Genomic DNA, 18,489 nt, shown 5'->3' on the forward strand with positions numbered 1-18,489 from the left:
CCCTCCTCCTCCTCCTCCTCCTCCTCCTCCTCCTCCTCCTCCTCCTCCTCCTCCTCCTCCTCCTTCGCCTGCTCCTCTGATGTCCCGCAGGGAACGTTCAGTGACTCAGGGCTTCAAGTTACGGTGATTTTTCCTCCCTTTCCTCCTCTTCCTCCTCGCACTCTCCTCGTCTCATCAAATTTTCCTCGCTCTATCTCACCTTCGCCTCTTTCCCCTTACTTCCTTCACCTGCTCATCCCAGGAGCTCCTCCTTCCTTCCGGTGAGCGCATCGTCATCAATTCCTCGGCCAACACCCTGCCCTCGACCCCAGCAGGTACTCCAGCTCTCCCCTACCAGCAGGTGGGTGACGCACGTCCCACCAGGGGCTCCAGGAGGCAGTTCGAAGCTCCCGAGCTCGCAGATCGCCGTCATAGTCTGCGCTGTCATCGTCATCGTCTGCAGCTTCTGCTACCTCGCTCCCCGCCTTCGCAGCCGCCTCTTCCCCCCCCGCCAGTCTCACCCCAACTTCTCCCCCAACGTCGTCTTTGCCCAGTCTGAGCTCGCAGACGGACTGCCTTCCATCCGAGTCGTCAGCGCCGACTCGGTCAGCTGGATGTACAGCAGGGAGGAGGAGGTGGGAAGGTGCGAGCACTGCCAGCGCTCAGGCTTCCGCGTCTGCATCCACCGGACCATGAAGTCCATGTGGGAGGAAGTCGATGTTCAGCTTCCTCCTTCCGACGACATTGACGAAGAACTCTGCGTCGTCTGCCTCGACCGCCCTCGGTACGCCTTCCTTCCCCCCCCCCCCCCCCCCTCCGTTCTCCTAGCTCCATTCCTCCTCGTCGTTGTCCTCTTCATTGTCCTCCTTGTTCTGCGAGGATCTTCCTCCTGCTCCTCCTCCTGCTCCTCCTGCCGCTGCATCTCACTCCTAGCAAGGAACGTCATCATCGTGCACGGAAACGAGGAGAAGACCCTGCACAAGGTGAGAACTCAGTGCTGGCTGCCTGCTGGGTATGGTCGGAGCTGACTAGAGGAGCCCAGGTCACTTGCTCTCAGTGCACTCAGAGGATCCGGGAGGCCGGCGGGCCCTGCCCGATGTGCCGGCAGCCCATCTTCGACGTCCTCGAGTGACCCCTCCTGTACACTACCAGCCCATGTATATAAACTTGATGCCCTCATCTTTACTCAAAGTTAAGTCAAAAATCAGTACGAGGCCAATTAGGAGAGTACTAGGCTGCCACGGTCGCACAGGCCATACGGCGAGAAGCCTGAGAAAAGATCGGTACGGTCAGTGAGAACCAACCCCGTGATCCTGCCCTGGTGAACCGTTCAGTTCTGTCCCCCAAACTTACTATGTGACTGATACCTCGCGCACGTCCCGAGTTCGTTTCCCCGCGGCCATGCCAGCGATGTCGCTGCGGCCGGTCAGTACCGTGACGCCTCCCCCGTAGCCCCCGGCCTCTAGACCGGAATCCTGCTGCTGTACTTTAGTCAAAGTGAGGTTAAAAATCAGTACGAGCAGGAGCCGCCCACATGCTCGGAAACTTCCGAAGTTCGGCACTGGCTTGATCCGCACGGGCCGTTATCGCTGTGACTGTGACCCCCGGGGGATCGGGACAGAGACGGTCTGACTGACAGCTGGGGGAGTGACAGCGACTGAAGACTCTCCGAGTCAGCAGCCCAGTGACGTGACCTGTGGTAAAGTCCTCGACAGTTTTCGTACCTCAGGTACCCCTACCTCACAAAGATGTCCTTACCCTTACCCCTCTATATACACATTTTCTCTAGTAAGTGGCTAAGTAATTAAGGATACCCTAACACCCTCTGGATCATGACAAGGCACCCCCTACCCTCCCCAGGCCACAAACCGCCCCCTTCTAACCCTTACATGAAGGAGGATCTTTTTAAAGTTCCGTGTTTCTCTCTTTTCATAGAGCTTCTCCTTCTTCTCTACCTCCCTCCCCTTGTACTCCCGCAGTTGTCCCATCTCCACCTCCGAGAAACCTTCGACTATGTGTCGTCAAACAGTCTGTGTCGACTGCAGTGTTTTGCATGAGAGCGCTCAGGCCTCGACAGCGATTGAACATTGCTTTCCCTCCCTTGCAGGCAGCGAGGAAGCACAAGACCAGGACGATACGTCATCCAGCCCGCAGCAGCAGGAGACGGGCACCACCGCAGACATGGAAGCCAAGAGCAGCAACCTTGGCTGGACCTTGAGGAAGCAGGTGGAAGCACTGCTGCACGCGATGGCATATATCAAGATGCTACAGACTCAGAAAGGAGGCAGCGTGGACGGGACGAGGCTGCCCTGCCTGACTAGAATGAGAAAGAGGTAATGCTCAACCTTGTTGAAATGCAGTATACCAGATGAATCTACTTGAATGGAATGAGCATGTGTTCCCTTCTCCTGTGCACTTTTCCCCCATCGCTCCCCGGCCCCTCTCCTCCTCCATCAAGTTGCGAAACTCGTTACCTCAAAACATTCTGCACCTGCCACAACCAGCAAACCCGTTCTGATGAACATCATTGACGCATCTGAGAGCATCAAGTTTCATCACGCTGGTAGCAGCGTATCAGAGCAGAACCTGAAGACAAATCTGACATAACACGGTTGATCATGTGGAAGACAGGGTGGACTTGAAACTCCTCCCAGGGTCAATCACCTCAGGATTGGGTCCGACTTTCAAGACAAAAATCTGATTTGCAAAGTCTTGCATCCGATATTTTCCTTACCTCCGAGTCGGACCGTGACTATTCCAACACTGTGATCCGAGGCTTCAGTGACGCCGCACACTCTCAGACATCGGGGTGACTGCCGAGTCAAGAGGATGGAACTTAGTCGGATCTCAAGTTGCAGCCGCGCCGCAGCCTCCGCAGACTCCTGTGACTCTTGGATGCCATGATGAGGAGTCCGGCCGCATCCGGGGCCGGACTCCGGGACTGAGCCCGGCGGGCTGGGGCACGATACTATGATTCGTTTGAAGTTAAATGAATGCTCAGGTATCGACTCCGATCTCTCAGAGTTACCCAAAGCAGCAGCGACGGTACTACAGTGCCGCCCGCCGACGGCCCGGGACCGGCCCGGCCGCGACCGGCGCCGGGCGGGCGCCGCCGTGACGGGCGGCCGTGTGAGCGGATCGGGCCGCCGGGCCCGGCAGAGCCTGTGAGTGACTGGTTGCAACCCGCCTCATCGTCCCGCGTCCCGCTTCAGGCCCGCCATGGGTGCGGAACAGAGCGCAGAGGGCGGCGGAGGCGGCGGAGGCGGCGGACTCGCAGCTGGTGAGTGCGAGGAGGATGAAGAAACTCTTTGCTAGAGCTGCAACAATCCTGAGAGAGTAAGGAGAGCGAACGAGGTTCACTTGCTGGTAGTGGAAACAATAAATGCTTCGAGTCAGATAGTAGACAAGTTTAGTTGGGAGTTGGAGTTAGGTGGTGAAGTTGAAATGAAGTCTAGGATGTATTAGGTCCCATTTCATCTTGTATGTGCTCGTGATGCGCTTCTTTCAGAAATCTTGAGGTTGCAAGCAGCGAAGAGAGGCGGATGGCTAAGCGAGGAGGAGTTCGACGAAGAGGTAAAACGCGTCATCAGGGATTTCAATGGCGAGAGTAGAGAACCTGCCTACGACTTTGACCGAGTCATGGAGGTGATGGAAGACGAAGCGCAAATGGCTGAATGGGAGGCTCGTTATGGTAGCGGGGCACATGAACAAGCAGAAACTCAAGGAGGTCAACCTTTGCAGGACGAAACGCAACAGAAGCACGACGGGCTTGTGGAGCTAGATCTAACGGGAGGAGAAGCGCTGCAAAGCGACATGAATCAAGCTCATGAGAACGAGAGCTCGCAAAAGCCTGCCGAAATATCCGTGGACACCCCTGATGAAGACAGAACATCTCCCACCCACGACGAGTCGCTCAGCAAATCTCCAAGCACCCCGATAGCCAAGAATGTTCCACCTTCAGATGAGATCGCAACTTTCCTCTCGCCAGATCCAAATGAGTCATAGGGGCTGTATGTTAACTCTTCCTCGCTCCAACAAGTGAACCGTCTTATCTCCGAGTTTTATTAAGAAGCTTCTTCGTGCGACTCTACTTGCTGTTTGACGGCTATGCAGGCCTCTGACACTTCTCGGTTCACAAGTTAGGAATAGGAGGGAGGAGAAGGATGACTCTTCTCCTTTGCTTCACACTTTAGAGGTCTCACTTCACTTCACGTCCGCGGGGATCCATGGGCCACCTGTACCAGAATGTCACCTCCCTTATTTCCTCATCGGCAAGTGCGCTACCTTTGGCCGCTGCTGCTCTCAGCCGTCGCTCACGGCGCTGTCAAAGAGGACGCACGGTCACAGACGCAACAAGCACAAGGAAGTACTGGCACCTGTCTCTCCTCAATCCGCACCTTCTCGACTTGCGCTCTCTCAACCTCACCGTTGACCAGCGCATTTCTGTCCTCCCTGTCCAACACGTCAGAGCAGTCCATGGGTGCAGTCCCGGAGTCCTGACCTGAATCGGGAGTCTGAAGGCAGACACTTCTCAAGAGGATCGAACACAGGGTCTCGTCCTGTGTTCGAGGAGATGTCCCAATACCTATGCCCGTTGAAGTCCAAAAAGCCCAGGAAAGAGCCCTCAACGTTACAGATGGAATTTATGATCTCGCCTTGTGCATCAAGTCGGTTGATAGACCCAATGAAAGTATCTGAAGGCAGCCCCTTGCACGGGTTCAGCTCGATAGTGCAGCTGATAGAGTTCTTCGTGTCCAAGAACGTGTATCCCCCCAGCACCTCTTGAATGACATCACCCCAGTAAACGTTGTTGTATCTGTCCATCGTGAAGCCAACCTCGATGGTGGTCCCGTCAGGAAACTGACACATTCGGATGCCCGACTGCTTCACATACAGCTTGTTGTAGCCGAATGAGGCCTCGTAGGTTGACCATCCGATATACTGGAAACTGTTGTTGGGTCCAACGACTTGCCATGAGGTTACTGGGGGGTGATGACTGGTCTGCTCCAAGTAGAGTCTTACTCCACCATCAAAACTTGCTTGCAGAGTCTCTCCCAGCGTCGGATTGAAGGGCTTGACAAACTGGGAAGTCGTATGGATACAAGCAATGAAGCAAGCAGTCACATGCTTTAGACGCTCGACAGGATCTGTTTCCATTGCAGCTCGAGACAGGTAATGCGGACAGAAGCAAAACTGATATGCCGCACACTCAAGAATCGTCCTGGGCTGACAGCAGCGTACGGGGAAGGTGACTGACAGCAGGTTCTGACCGGAAAGGAGCTTCCTTCCCATCTGCTTCACAACTTCGGCAACGACGCTCCTGCTGACTTTGATCCCCTCATAGTCTGTGTTGATCAGTCCTCCATTGGGATGAGCCAGCTTGTGTCGACACTTCATCACTTTTTCTAGCAGGCGCTCCACATCCGAATCCTTCATGCGATCTTTGGAACGACCCGCAAGCTTCTTGGCGCTGTTCCAGAGCCCTCTCAAAGACTTTCCCGCCATCTTCCGAAAACCGGATCTCTCAGCCGAGAGCTTCTCATGATGCTTGTCTTCAATGCCAATGTCATCAGATATGTCGACGTAATCATTCGAGTTTTCTTCTTCTTCTGGGTTTGCCTCCACGCACATTCCTCGAAGTGCTTCCTCCACTTCGTCTTCATTTTCTTCACCATTAAATACACCGTCAAGAACGATCTCGTCATCCTTGACCTGGTTGCGCTGTGGCATCACGGTTGTGGCCATGTCCTGTAGAAAACAGTCAGTCCTGTCACCAACTCGTCGAAAACCATAGGCGTGGTTCGACGCCTCCTCCTCTTGTAATCTCCGCTTTCTCATCACGGACTATTCTAATCGCCAAAGCCTCTGCTCCTTGAACCTACAACATTCCCACTCTTTTGTTCCAATCCAAATCCATTTCATTCACAGGTAGTCCAAAGGTCACTTTCCATCCAAACTCATCTCGCTTCCAGAATTCTTTCTCGAATCCCTCTCATTTTCGATTCTATCACTTTGGACATACTTGACTTCACTTCATCTATGCATGGTTCACAGCTGATCCCTCGTCCCGGTTCACTCCGATTCCTCCGCTCTCTCGGTTTCTTTCACCTCTCGTCCATTCGCTGCACTCAAATCATTCCTGGTTTTTGGTCTCTTGCTCTTTTCTCTCCTCACTCTTTCCCGTTTCCTCCTCCTCCTTCAGTCTTCCCGCTCCTCCTTCCCCTTGTGTCAGGCTCTTTCTCCTCCTGCCATCTTCGCACACATCAGCCTTTACCACTCTACCCCCCATTGACTACCCCCACATGTGCCACACCCACCCACCTTTCTCACTACCCACCCATCAATTTTTGTAATTTTTGATTACAAAGCAGGGGTAATCGATTGCTCCGATTTGAACCCTTACCTACACAGATTTCATTTTTGGAAGTACCCCACCTACATTTGGAGAGACCCACCCCTCCATTCCTGATAAAGTACCTACCCACCCATAGGGCAAAAGAAAGGAGAATGGATTTACGAGGGGTACCCATGCACCCCCCAAGTGTGGTACCCCATCGGAGCACACATTGTACCCCACCACCCTCACAGACTTGCTTTTAGCAACTCGAATGCCACATGTTGTACCCCTCACCCTTTTAAATGACTGCTCGGTACCCACCCTTGATTAAACATTTCTGACCCACCCCACCCCCGAGAGTTGTTTTACCACCCACCCTTCTCCCATACGAGTCACTTGTACCCCTCTATTGTTTACTACTCCAGCTTCGTGACCCCCTGGTGGATACCTCTTCTCTTTTTATTACCCCATGAGGGGTGGGGGTACTACAGGTGGATAGAGGGATACAACGTAATTGAGGGCTGGGGGACGGACAGGGTAGTCAATGGAGGGGGTAGGGTATCTGTTGTAGTGGAGTGGAAGTGAGGTCATTGAGTGGGGTACTCTTGGGGTATTGAGTGGGGTAGGGTAGTCTTGATGGGGAGGTATTTGTTAATTTCATGGTGGGGTAGTCAAGCTGTCAGCTGAGTCATGATCAGGAGTGGGGGCAATAACACACCAGGGGTAGTAAATCCACTCAATCGGAGGGTAGGGGTAGTAAAAGGTCTTGGTTGCTCGGGGGTTGCATGGGGTGATGCTGCTGGTCAATTTTGATAGGTGGGGGTGGAAGTGAATTATGGTCAATAGTAGGGTGGGTAGTGGTTGTTTCCAGGAGGTACCCCTTTTTTCCTCATAAAGTACCCCCTGTCGATTCCCAGTCCCACCACCCACCCCGCTGGTTCGATAATGAAACTTTGCGTATAACTTGGCGACTGGTAGGCATCTCCGACGGACACGTTCACTGCCCGGTGCTCCGAGGTTCAAGGTACGGTCGGTCACTGAGCTACTATGCCGGGGCCGGCCCCCGGGACCCCGGCCGCGCCGCAGCAGTGCCCGGCCGGGCCCACGCCGCCTCCGCTGCCCGGCGGGACCTCCGAGCTCGGGCCTGGCCGCAGTTGCCGGGGACCTCCGAGGCTCGGCCCGACTGCGGCCCGAGTCCCGGGTCGGGCCCGCGGAAACGGTCTTCAGATGACTGAGTCAACCGTCGACGAGTTGAAATCTATGATTTCAAGTTTAACTAACAACAAGTTGTACAACTGTGACCGTGACTGTTCCGAGTGACGGTGGCCCCGCTGCCGCGCCGGGAGTGACTGATGACTGCAGTGACTCAGGCCCACCTGAGACGGTCCCCGCCCGGGATTGAGATTCGGAGTCCGGCCCCGGGCCGGTTCACTCTCTGACCAGCCAGCACGAGAAACGTCACGACTAAAGACGGCAAGTCAATCAAATTCTGCTCACCGTGACTTGAGGTAGCGAGCTCTGCTCTCCTTCATGCTTCTTCCCTCCGATCCTTCACGTCGGGCAGGCGACGAGCTGGGTGAAGAGTCTGGGTAGGGCTGAGGCAAGGGGTAGAGAGGAGGAGGAAGCGTTTCTAGAGGAGCCCAGGCGCCATCCTCGTCATCCCTGAGACCTGCGATGAGGGCGAAGGCAGGAGACTTGACGACCTTAGGGGTCGAAGACTTCCTGCTGTCAGGAGCAACAAGCCCCGGCCCTGCCTCCGGCCTATGACGAGGCGTCGCCACCGCCTCCACAAGAGCTCGCCTGCTATCCTGCAACACTCAGTGAGCGCCCGCGGCCCCTGAGGAGAGGAAGGCATGCCCGGGTGGGAGGAAGCTTGGACCGGAGCTCTGTCGCGCTAGTCCTGGGTCTTTTCTCCATCTCGTAGCGCTTGAGGTCGTCGTGTGCGGAGGTCAGATGAGTCGATGAGGAGGAGGTGGTGGTGGCCACTCTCAGCCCGCTCCTCGTCCACTTCTTGTGCTCCAACTGAGCGACTCTCATTGCCTGGCGGCATCGGGTGAGGGAGGAGAGGAGGGAGGGAGAGGAGGGACCAGAGCTGCGATGGCCTCGTTGCACTTGAGGTGGTTCGAACTCTGAGAGCGAGCAAGAGGGTAGAGAGAGGGTAAGATAAATTGAGGTGTGAAAGGGAGGGAGAGACAATGAGGAGATAGACTTTAGTCGATCTCGACAAACGTACCTGCGCCTCCTTCTCCTCTTGCTTCTCCTCCTCCTCCTTCTCCTCCGGCTCAGTCTGCTCTGCCGCATCCTGCCATCTCGTACTGGTGGAGGCGTCTGCAAGGGGCTTGCTAGCCGTCTCGTGCTGTACGGAAGTGCCTGAGAGAGCGAAACCGAAGAGATGCTTTCGAATCTGGTCGAGCTCCCCTCGCACTGCCTTCACCTCCTCCTGCCCTGCTTTCGCTGCCAAACTGTCAAAGTGGAACCGCTGAGATCGAGAAAAACCGTTCAAGAGGAGGAGCAACTCGTTGTAACGGTCCGACAGCGCCTGTTGCTGCAATGGTGACTGCTCCATGACCATCCTGCACGTTCGATTCACTCCATGACTCAAAGTTGAGAGGCACTTGCATTGTTCCAGTGAGCGCTGCCCCTTCAAGCTCCTGTACCCTCAGCACGAGTCTCGATAAGGACGTGGAGGTGTTCTCCAGCTCGTTGGTGATCTACCCAATCATGAGCGGAGGAGCTGACGGGGAGGAGAATGACGAGGAAGAGGAAGGAGAAGAGGGGAGGGGTCAGGAGACAATGAAAGTCAAAGAAAGGGAGGGGAGTCAGCATACTCTGGATATGTCATCGTCTTGCGGGAGCTTCTGCTGGTCCCCGAGTGCCGCCAGCATTTTCTGTGATTTTCAGTCTCACCAGGGGCCCTCAGCATCACCTGCGAGCACGCGCTCACCTGCGACCCCGCTCGTTCACTCCTCCTCAGCTGCTTCACGAACAGGTCGAGCTCCTGTACCTTGCCGCACAAGGTGTCGAACTCTGCCTTGTCTGCTTTCCTCTTCGTCAGCGACCCGTGGGCTTCGATGATCTGCCGGAACACAGCTCCTGTCTTAGCTGGCATGCTCTGCTCTATCCTCCTCGTCTCCTCCTGACTCTCTAGGTCGATCCTCTCCTCCTGCTTCTCCGCAGGCTGCTGCCCCCGGCTCTCCTCATACTCCCCCGGCTCCCTCCCCTCGATGTTCTGAACTTTCACCATCATGTCGATCCCTTCCACCTTGTCATGCAAGGCCGTCAGCCGCTGCTCTGACACCTGCCAATGATGACCTTTACAGGCTGAAAAATGAGGGTCACAACATCCTGACACCTGCCATGCCGACACCATGCTCGCCATCGCCTGCTGCAGGTTCCCAGCCCAGTCATCGTGCCCTTGGGAGGAGAGACCGGCTGCCGTCTCCTCCGTGAGGCTGCTGGCGGTATCCAACCTCTCGATGATCTTCTCTCGCTCTATTTGATGCACGTAGCTCAACTTGTTCGCCTCCTCTATTTGCTGTGCCACTGCCGCTGCCTGCGCTGCCGCTGCCGCTGCCGCTTCCTGAGCCAGCTTGACCCCAGCTGCTGCATCCTCTGACATCTTCTCGGCCTTCTCAGCTCGTTCGGACGTCAACCGCAGCTGCTCCTCAAGGATGGAGAGCTGAGTATCGAACGTCTCCTTCATCGAAGCAAACTGTCTTGCTGTCTCCTCCTTCTCCCGCTCGTTCTCCTCCTCCATCTCCTTCATCTTGATCTTCATGCTGGAGGTCTCTTTCCTCAGCAGGCTGAAGGACTCCTCTTGCTCCTCCCTCATTTTCGTCATCTCATCTGCCAACTTCTCTACTTGCGCCTCGAGCTTCGCGTTCAGCTCCGAGAGGCTGCGAGTCGTGTCCGACCTGAGGGCCTCGAGGTCAACGGCGAAGTCATTGAGCAAGTGACTGTGTGTGACTGCCGTCTTCTCCAGCTCAGCGATGCGGGCATCGTCCCTTTGCTGCAGACCTTGGAGCTCCTTGACCTCCGTCTCTAAGACATCTGCGCGGCCTGACAGCGACTCTTCCTTTCGCTCCAGCACATGGAGGAAAGAGCTGTGGTCCTCTGAAGACTGTATAAGGAACGAGATGCATCGTTGCAGGTAGCTCAAGTCGATCTGCACAAGATGAGCAGCTTGAAACGACTCCGTGGAGATGGGGATGCTGCAGAATGGATGTCAAGAACATCTGATGACCGCACAACAATACAAAGCAGGCCACCTCTCATTCTTTGCCGACATCCTTTACGGTAACATCGTATCATGTCGCAATCTTGCTCATCGTCTGTCGAAACAGCAACTCCAAGAAATGCAAGTTAGCACAAACAACAAGGCAGGCTGAGTTCACTTGCTGCTTTCCCGGTCCTCTAATTTTCTTCACTCCTCCTGATGCTCCTGCTCCTGCTCCTGCTCCTGCTCCTGCTCCTGCTCCTGCTCCTGCTCCTGCTCCTGCTCCTGCTCCTGCTCCTGCTCCTGCTCCTGCTCCTGCTCCTGCTCCTGCTCCTGCTCCTGCTCCTGCTCCTGCTCCTGCTCTTCCTCGTTCTGGCCCACGCACTACCGCCATTGCTTTCCCTGCATTTTTACTGGTCAAAGTAGACACAACGGTTGACTGCTCTGACTGTGTTCCTTGGACAGAACTTCAATTATTCCGTGCACGGAACATTTACCAAAACGTAACAGCCATCAAGCTTGTCAACGGTTTGCTGGCGATGGCGAAGGAGGGGGGAGGGAGGAGGAGGGAGGAGGAGGAGGAGGAGGGAGGAGAAGAGGAGAAGAGGCAGTACCAGGGGGAGAAGGGAAGAGGGGCAGACGAAGAAGGCGCATCAAGACCCCCCGAGCATGAGGCCCTTGAGACGAGGCGGCATGACGACGGTGACCGTCGAGCTCGGGTGACGCCATCTGGGTCGGAGCGAAGCCTCTACGAGGAGTCCATGTGCATTCAAATCGGATCTCACTCCATCCGGCTCCCGAGCTCCAACGACCTCACCAGGCAGCCAGCTGACGACGATGAGTATGGACCAGCCAACGCTGCCTCCCCAGCAGAGCCATGCGAACTAGTCGAGCATGGGCGAACCGGACTGCAAGAGCGTCAGCAGGAAGATAAAGAAGAAGCAAGGCAAGGAAGAGACGACGGCATGTGCCTGCGAGGGGAAGCTAAGGAGCCTCCAGAAGCGGAGGCGGATAGTCTCGTCAACACCGTAGAGGCGCTGGTGAACGAAGGGCTTGAACTCGCCAAGAAGCTTCCTCCGAGGATATTCCACCAGGTCTCAGCGGTGAGCGACTAGCATGCTGCTGCTCTTCCTCTCACCCTCCCTCATGCTCACTGCAGGACATCTCTAGCTCCGGGCTGATTCACCAGGCGCTCAGGTTCTTCCACCAGCATACATCTCTCCCTCGCAAGGTCAGCCCTCCGCTCCCATCCAGCGCTTGACATGCTGCAGGACAAGGTCAGTAGCGTCTCCTTCCTCTCCTCCTCCTCTTCCCATCCCGTTCGCCGTCAAGTTCCGAAACCCAAGGCGAGGAAGAAGTCTCAAGCTCGTCTGGAGCAGGAGGAGAAGTCCATCAGGCAGATCAAGTCGGAGATGATGCGAGAGCGAGCGGAGAAAGCTCGTCCTCCGCGAGTATCTCGCCAGTCTGCTCGACCGCTCGTCTCTATCGAGAGTGAAGAGGCGATGGAGGGGACGAGGATGATCACCAGCCCGAGATCGGTAGAAGCCTGTCTGCGATGCGGGCTATCACCCCAGCAACTGCTGAGCAGAAGCATGGAGAGCTTCGCTGAGGTAGGGCTGTCGAAGTTGCGACAGAGGATGAGGTACGAGCACGAGAAGGAGCAGAGGGATGATCGGGTGAGGAGAGTCCTGCGAACGAGGAAGAGGATCCTCCGGGTAGACTTGGCCGAAAGCCACGATGCTCAAGTGTCAGGAGCTGATACCACGGATGCCGGGGGAGAAAGTGAAGCTGCTGGACAAGGGAGGGCGCAGAGTTGCGACTCTTTGAGCAGTCGGAGGGATGGTGCCTCCACTGAGTCCAGCTCCATCAAGTTCATCGACGTTGAGAATCGATCCTCCTCCTCACCTTACGTCAACAAGTTCCGCTCCACCCTCAGCCGCTCCAAAGTCTCGGCTGACTTCTCTGTCGAAGTATCGCTCGAAGTCACGAGGAGGAGGACGCGGACGGCGAAGGAGCTGCGAGCTGCCATGGCGGCTGAGAAGACGAGGGCGCAGCTAGAGGAACACATCCGATCCAAGATCAGGGCCAAGGAGGAGACGTTGAGGAAGAAGCAGCAGGAGCAGCGGATGTACCGCTTTGAGGTCATTCAGCAACGAGATGCTCGACTGAATGCTCGGAGGGCAGCGATCCTCGAGGAGCAGAGGAAGTGGAGGGAGCAACTAGCTGAGGAGGAGGCTGAAAGGAAGAGAATGTCGTCGAAGAAGCTGCAGGAGGAGAAAGAAATGAAGCTGGCGCAGAACAGAATCAAGCAGGAGATGGAGAGAGCAAAGGCAAGGGAACAGGAGAGGAAGAGGCTGCTGAAGGAGGAGGCGCGCAAGAAGCAGCAGCAGCAGCGGAGAGAAGAATTGGAGCAGAAATCTAGAGCGAGGGAGGAGGTTAGAAGGAGGCAGTTGCAGGAGGAGCGAGAAAAGAGGCAAGAGGAAGAGAGAGTCAAGCAGCTAAGGATGCAGACTGCTCAGGAAACAAGATGCGAGGAGGAGGAAAGAAGGAAAAGAGCTCTAGAGGAGAGGCGGTTGGAAGAGGAGAGAAAGTTGGAGAGGTTGGAGGAAGAGAGGAGGGCAGCCTTGTTGAAGCGAAAGGAGGAGAAGAAGGTAAGGGAGGAATGGCACGAAGAGGTTCGCCGGAGCAGGCAGGAGGAGTACAACGAGTGGCTCCATGTGGTTCAAAAGTCGCTGGAGGAGGAGAGGAGCACGCGAAGATTTGACGAGGTGAGGGAGGAGGGAGGAAGGTGGTGCATGACGTTGCTGTTGCGCAGGCGATGAAAGAAAAGATGAGGAGGATGGAGGATAGGAAAGAGAGGCTCGAGTTGAAGAGGATGGAGGCGATCGGGCTGCAGGAGAGGCGGTGTAACTACCTTGTCCGTGTGAGGGAGGACAAGGAGAGAAGCCTGAAGGACCTGAAAGAAGGAAGGAGGGCGAGGAAGGAGATCGAGGACGAGAGGAGGCGGTTGGAGCGACTCACCAAGATCGAGAGAGTGAGGGAGATGAGGAGGGCACAAGAATATCAGAGGCTGTTGCAAGCGAGAGCCAACGACCAGGAAGCGCTGCAAGCGAGGTGAGCAGAGGAGAGATGGGGAGAGAGGGAGACGGGGGGAGGGAGGGAGAGGGAGAGGGCTGCGCTCAAGCTAGTGCAGGCAGAGGTTGGAGAGCAAGAAGAAGGCAAACCACGAGAAGCTGAAGGTGTTGTCGGAGATCGAGAAGGAGAAGGAGGAGGCCAAGCACATGCTGAGCTTGTTCAACCGCCGACCGCAACAAGTCCTGGGCAAACTTGAGAAGCTCCTGCACAATATGGAAGACAAAGTCAACGAGTCCATACAAGCACCCGACCCCCAGCCTTCTCCTACTCAACTTTACAGCAAGTTCGGTCCTGTCCCTCCCTCCCGCAAGGCTCTGGTCGCGTCCTCCGGCTCCTCCTTTACCTCGCCGCTCTCGAAGCGAGTGAGACGAGGGTCGATGACGCCAACTCGACCCTCTTTGACGGAGACCCTCGACGATCAGCACGTCTCGAGCATTGATGTTGATGGGGTTGAAGGCAGCTTGGGAGCTGGCGGTGACGGAGGCGATGGACATGCGAAGCAGCAAGAAGTCGTTGAAAGGCAAGAGGAGGAGCAGAGCGAACCTGGTTGCGTCGTCTCTCCCAGATCCGACGAAGAGAGTCAGTACGGCTATGACGACAATGATTATGACATGGAAGACTCCGCGAGCGACCGCGAGTCCTCCGTCTCTAAACACCTTCCGTCCGAACACGAGGAGGACGAGCCTGGCGGTGTTGGAAGAAACGACACGTTTGAAGAGGACGAGGACGAGGACGAGGATAGACGAGGGAAGGGGTATCATCGAAACATGTGCAAGGAGGAGGAGGAGGAGGAGGAGGAGGAGGAGGAGGAGGAGGAGGAGGAGGAGGAGGAGGAGGAGGGTGTGGATTCTCACAACTCGTCGTTTAGCTCTCTGCATGATGATCATTCGCCAGCACTCGAGGACTTTGAAGTGGATGAAGAAGAAGAAGGCAGAGGTCGCAAGAAAGCAGCATCATCAGCTGGAGGAGGAGGAGGAGGAGGAGATCCAATGACAGGAAGTCTCGCGCAGGTGTCGGGGTTAAGCGGATGGGAGGCGAAGTCCTTGGAGCAGGAGAGTTTCGGGATTGAACGAGGGAGGGGGGAGGAAGGGAAGGAGCTGCTCATGGAGCTCAGGGAGCTTCTCCTGCTCCTTCCTCCTGCCTCTGCCCGACCCATAGTTTCCTCTCTTCTCCTCAAGGATACTCCTCTCACCGCGTCCCTGCGGCTTCAGCTGTTGCAAGGGGAGGAGACGGCAGAGGCTGCTGACGCCTCTCCGAGGAAGAAGCGACTCCACCAGACGCCCAGCAGCATTAAGACCTTCCGACGCTCTCCCTCCTCTCAGACTTTGCGGTCAAGGCCTTCTCAACCTCCTCCTACCGCAACAACTGCAACAACAGCAGCAACAGTCGAACGACTGGTCGCCTCCTCTCCCTACGTCGTCAGGTTCAAGTCGCCCAAACGACGAGGAGGAGGAGAAGCGCTCGAGGACGGGGAGCCTTTCTCCCTCCAGGCCCTCTCTCCCTCTAGGCCTGACCCTCATACCGTCCTCTCTCACAGCAGCTTCAAGCTCAGCCGACGGGATCGCCAGCTCCCCCGTGGCCTCGCGAGCTTCCTCGAGCCTGAGGCCTCAAGTCCCACCAGACTTCGAGTGATTCAGGTAGGCCTACTGCTGTTGCTCTCCCTCTCCCTCTCCCTCTCCCTCTCCCTCCCCTTCTTCTCTTCAACTCTGACTTCTTCCCTCCCCTTTCTCCTCACCTCTCTTCCTCTCGCTCCCATCCTGACGAGCGGCAGGTGCGAGGCAGCAAGTGGCTGCAGGCCAAGGAGGAGGCGCAGCTCGTGGATCCCTGGATGAGCCTGTGAGTCCTTGATGACTTCATTCTCCTCCTCTCACTCCTCGCAGTCTCAGACAGGTCACGTCCCCTTCCCTCGAGTGTCGCAGCCCCTAGAAGGCTCTGACGCTGAGCAGGCGGACTGATGCAGTCCATGCAGTCTCGCTTATCTTTCAGCTCCATGTAGTCTCGCTTATCTTTCAGCTCCATGCAGTCTCGCTTATCTTTCAGCTCCATGCAGTCTCGCTTATCTTTCAGCTCCATGTAGTCTCGCTTATCTTTCAGCTCCATGTTCTTTCAGCTCCATGCACCATGTAGTCTCGCTTATCTTTCAGCTCCATGCAGTCTCGCTTATCTTCCAGCTCCATGCAGTCTCGCTTATCTTTCAGCTCCATGCAGTCTCGCTTATCTTCCAGCTCCATGCAGTCTCGCTTATCTTTCAGCTCCATGCAGTCTCGCTTATCTTTCAGCTCCATGCAGTCTCGCTTATCTTTCAGCTCCATGCAGTCTCGCTTATCTTTCAGCTCCATGCAGTCTCGCTTATCTTTCAGCTCCATGCAGTCTCGCTTATCTTCCAGCTCCATGCAGTCTCGCTTATCTTTCAGCTCCATCTAGTATTTCCTCTACCAAGTCCCAGATAGCAGTTGCTACGACCACAGGGAGCAGTTGCTTCTGATACTGGTTGACTGAGTCTATTATAGAATGAGCAGACTATAGAGAGTGAAGAGAGTTCTGGTCGCTACTAGTCTCAGACTGACTACTAGCGACCACATTGACATCCGTGAGGTTTTGCTCAACATAGACAAGAGGGAGAGTGAGCGAGACGGTGAGCGGCAGGGGCTTGTTTGACGTTTACAGTCGAAAGACCAGAAGCAAGTCAAACAAGATTGAAGGTTGATGAACGCGATGGCAGCAGCTGCTTCATGTCAGTCTGATGGCCGACAAACTCAGAGCACGACCTGCTTCACTTGTTGCACCTGCTTCGCCTCCTCATCAGCGAGCGTCGAGCTCATCTCAGGCGTCTGCATAGGCTCGCGGTGCCTTGCGAGGTAGTCGCGAGGCCTAAGGGCGGGGTCAGGCTGGGAGGGAGAGGCAGGTCGACCTGAGCGAATGAGGCATGCTCTGACGCCCTCGGAAGCCTCCCTCCCGCTCCTTCACCTCCTGGAACATGCTCCAGATCTCCTGCCTGACACCAGCCTCACCCTCCTCACTCCTTCCTCTCTCCTCAGCTCAACCTCTTCTCGACGTCCTCAGCCATGTCTTCATGGCGATACCAGAACCCAGCTGCATGCCAGCTGTTGTTGCCTTCCAAGTTTCGTATCTCCCAGTCAGCTCCCGCCATCAGCAGCTGTCTCGCGGCTTCCGCGTGCCTGTCGGGTCTCGTGAGGCGACTGGCAGCATGGGAGGGAGGGTGAGCAAGTACCCATGAGCGACCGCGAGGTGCAGAGGCGTCTCAAGCCTCCAGTCCTGCACGTCCACCGCCGCAGAGGCCTCAAGCAAGCTCGCGACGATGATCGGCATCCCCGACAAACAGGCTGCATGCAGAGGAGTTCGGAGCTGAGAGTCGCTGACGTTGACATGGGCGCTGGCTTCAACAAGAGCCTTGACGGCTGACGAGTTTCCCGCAAGAGCAGCGACATGCAAGCAGGTCCTGCTGCCTGAGTCTCTTGCGTTGGTTGACGCCCCCAGCTGCAGCAAGCACTTGAGTGCTCCGGTTTTTCTGCTCTTGGCTGCAAGATGTGTCGGCAGCGTGTCGTTGGAGAAGGTCTGCAAGTAGTGACAGCATGAGGGATGGGCTCGACAGATCTCCACTAGCTTCTGTCTGTCGTCGTTGAGGATCGCCTCCTCCAGGGCAGAGCTCGTTTCTCTGCTCTCCTTGTCAGGCCTCGAGCTCGACGCGATCCAACCCTAGCGGCATCAGCAGAGTCACTTCCTCCCGCCCTCCCTCCCTCCTTCACCTCGTTTCGCTGCAGCTCGCCTGTCAGCTCGTTCAGAGGCTGCCTACCCGAGTGTTGCTGCTGCGTCAGCCAATGCTGGCGGCACGTCAGGTCAAGCAGAGGCACAGGCGGGTGACCTGGTCGAGGAGGAGGACCGTACAGGTCGGGGAGTGAGCGACGAGGGTCTCGACGGGAGGAGCAGCTCCAGAGCCCTGGCTCGATCCGGTCATCATGCGACGAGGAGAGGCAGAGGGGAGGAGGCGAACCTGACCGGCAGACCAGTGCAAGTGACTGGGTTCCGCTCGTATGGTGCCTCTCAGCACAAAGAAAAGCTTGGGCTCTGACTTGTCAGCTACGACCTGCTACTTGTCAAGGATCAGAGATCAGAGCTCGATGCTGTCACTTGGCCCTGACGAAAGTGATGAGCGTGGATTTCATTCTCTATCTTCTTTCGGGCGTGACAATTCAGCGAATGAAACAAGTCGGTGTGTTGCAGGAAGCGATGAAAGTTCCTCCGTGCCAGCGATCCAAGTTGAGCCACCTGAAGTTGTGTGACCTCTCAGCTATAAAGCACACGAGCCTTACTCTCCTCTCGGCGCTCCTCGTGTCAAACTGCTCCTCCCACCCCTTCGGCGAACTTTCTGAGACGTTTCCAAAGGAACCATAAGTGTAAGATTGGACTTGCACGGGACGAGACTGTATCATCAAGGTCCTGATATCGCAATGACAGTCAGTCTGTTTGTGAAGCGCTATCTGCTAGCAGTCTTTGCACTTCTCCAAGGTTCTCTGTCTCTGTCTCTGTCTCTGTCTCTGTCTCTGTCTCTGTCTCTGTCTCTGTCTCTGTCTCTGTCTCTGTCTCTCTCGCTCTCTCTCTCTCTCTCTCTCTCTCTCTCTCTCTCTCTCTCTCTCTCTCTCTCTCTCTCTCTCTCTCTCTCTCTCTCTCTCTCTCTCTCTCTCTCTCTGTCTCTCTATCTCTCTCTCTCTCTCTCTCTCTCTCTCTCTCTCTCTCTCTCTCTCTGTCTGTCTCTCTCTCTCTCTCTCTCTCTCTGTCTGGCTTCTCTTGCTTTGCTCGGACA

General features: G+C 56.0%; 8 protein-coding genes across 8 annotated transcripts in view; 4 read left to right on the forward strand and 4 right to left on the reverse strand.

Moving 5' to 3' along the window:
• Window positions 1-1,111, forward strand: part of GUITHDRAFT_142384 (hypothetical protein) — a gene marked incomplete at both ends in the record, with an annotated part of 5,736 nt that extends 4,625 nt beyond the window's left edge. The window contains 5 exons of the mRNA XM_005827914.1: window positions 91-123; window positions 242-314; window positions 364-763; window positions 917-962; window positions 1,022-1,111. Coding sequence (XP_005827971.1) covers window positions 91-123; window positions 242-314; window positions 364-763; window positions 917-962; window positions 1,022-1,111 — 642 coding nt within the window. The remainder of the gene's footprint in view (window positions 1-90; window positions 124-241; window positions 315-363; window positions 764-916; window positions 963-1,021) is intronic.
• Window positions 1,112-1,992: 881 nt separating this feature from the next.
• GUITHDRAFT_112995 (hypothetical protein) lies at window positions 1,993-2,316 on the forward strand (the record flags this gene model as incomplete). The annotated part of the gene is made up of 1 exon (XM_005827915.1): window positions 1,993-2,316. One exon carries the CDS (start codon window positions 1,993-1,995, stop codon window positions 2,314-2,316), a length of 324 nt encoding a protein of 107 aa, XP_005827972.1.
• Window positions 2,317-3,618: 1,302 nt separating this feature from the next.
• On the forward strand, window positions 3,619-3,984 carry GUITHDRAFT_112996 (hypothetical protein; the record flags this gene model as incomplete). Its single annotated transcript, XM_005827916.1, has 1 exon — window positions 3,619-3,984. The coding sequence occupies one exon, from the start codon at window positions 3,619-3,621 to the stop codon at window positions 3,982-3,984; it is 366 nt and encodes a 121-aa protein (XP_005827973.1).
• A 39-nt stretch (window positions 3,985-4,023) lies between these two features.
• Window positions 4,024-5,729, reverse strand: GUITHDRAFT_96169 (hypothetical protein). The gene is made up of 4 exons (XM_005827917.1): window positions 4,481-5,729; window positions 4,356-4,431; window positions 4,264-4,300; window positions 4,024-4,214 (listed from the first exon to the last, which is right to left on the reverse strand). Exons 1-4 carry the CDS (start codon window positions 5,722-5,724, stop codon window positions 4,183-4,185), a joined length of 1,389 nt encoding a protein of 462 aa, XP_005827974.1. The 5' UTR covers window positions 5,725-5,729; the 3' UTR covers window positions 4,024-4,182.
• Window positions 5,730-7,744: 2,015 nt separating this feature from the next.
• Window positions 7,745-10,604, reverse strand: GUITHDRAFT_112998 (hypothetical protein; the record flags this gene model as incomplete). Its single annotated transcript, XM_005827918.1, has 8 exons — window positions 7,745-7,751; window positions 7,814-8,116; window positions 8,196-8,356; window positions 8,550-8,770; window positions 8,886-9,027; window positions 9,145-9,204; window positions 9,261-10,527; window positions 10,585-10,604. The coding sequence occupies 8 exons, from the start codon at window positions 10,602-10,604 to the stop codon at window positions 7,745-7,747; spliced, it is 2,181 nt and encodes a 726-aa protein (XP_005827975.1).
• Window positions 10,605-11,293: 689 nt separating this feature from the next.
• On the forward strand, window positions 11,294-14,660 carry GUITHDRAFT_142387 (hypothetical protein; the record flags this gene model as incomplete). The annotated part of the gene is made up of 6 exons (XM_005827919.1): window positions 11,294-11,635; window positions 11,692-11,763; window positions 11,804-13,300; window positions 13,348-13,646; window positions 13,726-14,507; window positions 14,536-14,660. The coding sequence occupies 6 exons, from the start codon at window positions 11,294-11,296 to the stop codon at window positions 14,658-14,660; spliced, it is 3,117 nt and encodes a 1,038-aa protein (XP_005827976.1).
• A 975-nt stretch (window positions 14,661-15,635) lies between these two features.
• GUITHDRAFT_39466 (hypothetical protein) lies at window positions 15,636-16,084 on the reverse strand (the record flags this gene model as incomplete). The annotated part of the gene is made up of 2 exons (XM_005827920.1): window positions 15,636-15,734; window positions 15,788-16,084. Coding segments are annotated over 2 exons (396 nt in total), but the record flags the coding sequence as incomplete, so codon positions are not given.
• Window positions 16,085-16,701: 617 nt separating this feature from the next.
• Window positions 16,702-17,222, reverse strand: GUITHDRAFT_75150 (hypothetical protein; the record flags this gene model as incomplete). Its single annotated transcript, XM_005827921.1, has 2 exons — window positions 16,702-16,846; window positions 16,900-17,222. Coding segments are annotated over 2 exons (468 nt in total), but the record flags the coding sequence as incomplete, so codon positions are not given.
• Window positions 17,223-18,489: the final 1,267 nt, after the last annotated feature.

This window comes from Guillardia theta, assembly GCF_000315625.1.
Source record: "Guillardia theta CCMP2712 unplaced genomic scaffold GUITHscaffold_63, whole genome shotgun sequence".
Classification (NCBI taxonomy): Eukaryota; class Cryptophyceae; order Pyrenomonadales; family Geminigeraceae; genus Guillardia; species Guillardia theta.

Excerpts from the sequence above, each read along its gene's own strand:
- GUITHDRAFT_96169 (XM_005827917.1), bottom strand. The coding sequence starts at position 5,724 with ATGGCCACAACCGTGATGCCACAGCGCAACCAGGTCAAGGATGACGAG. Across the intron at positions 4,432-4,480 it reads CCTTCAGACTCCCGATTCAG|GGAGGACAGAAATGCGCTGG; the intron begins GTCAGGACTCCG and ends CGTGTTGGACAG. Across the intron at positions 4,301-4,355 it reads TGCGGATTGAGGAGAGACAG|CGCCGTGAGCGACGGCTGAG; the intron begins GTGCCAGTACTT and ends CCTCTTTGACAG.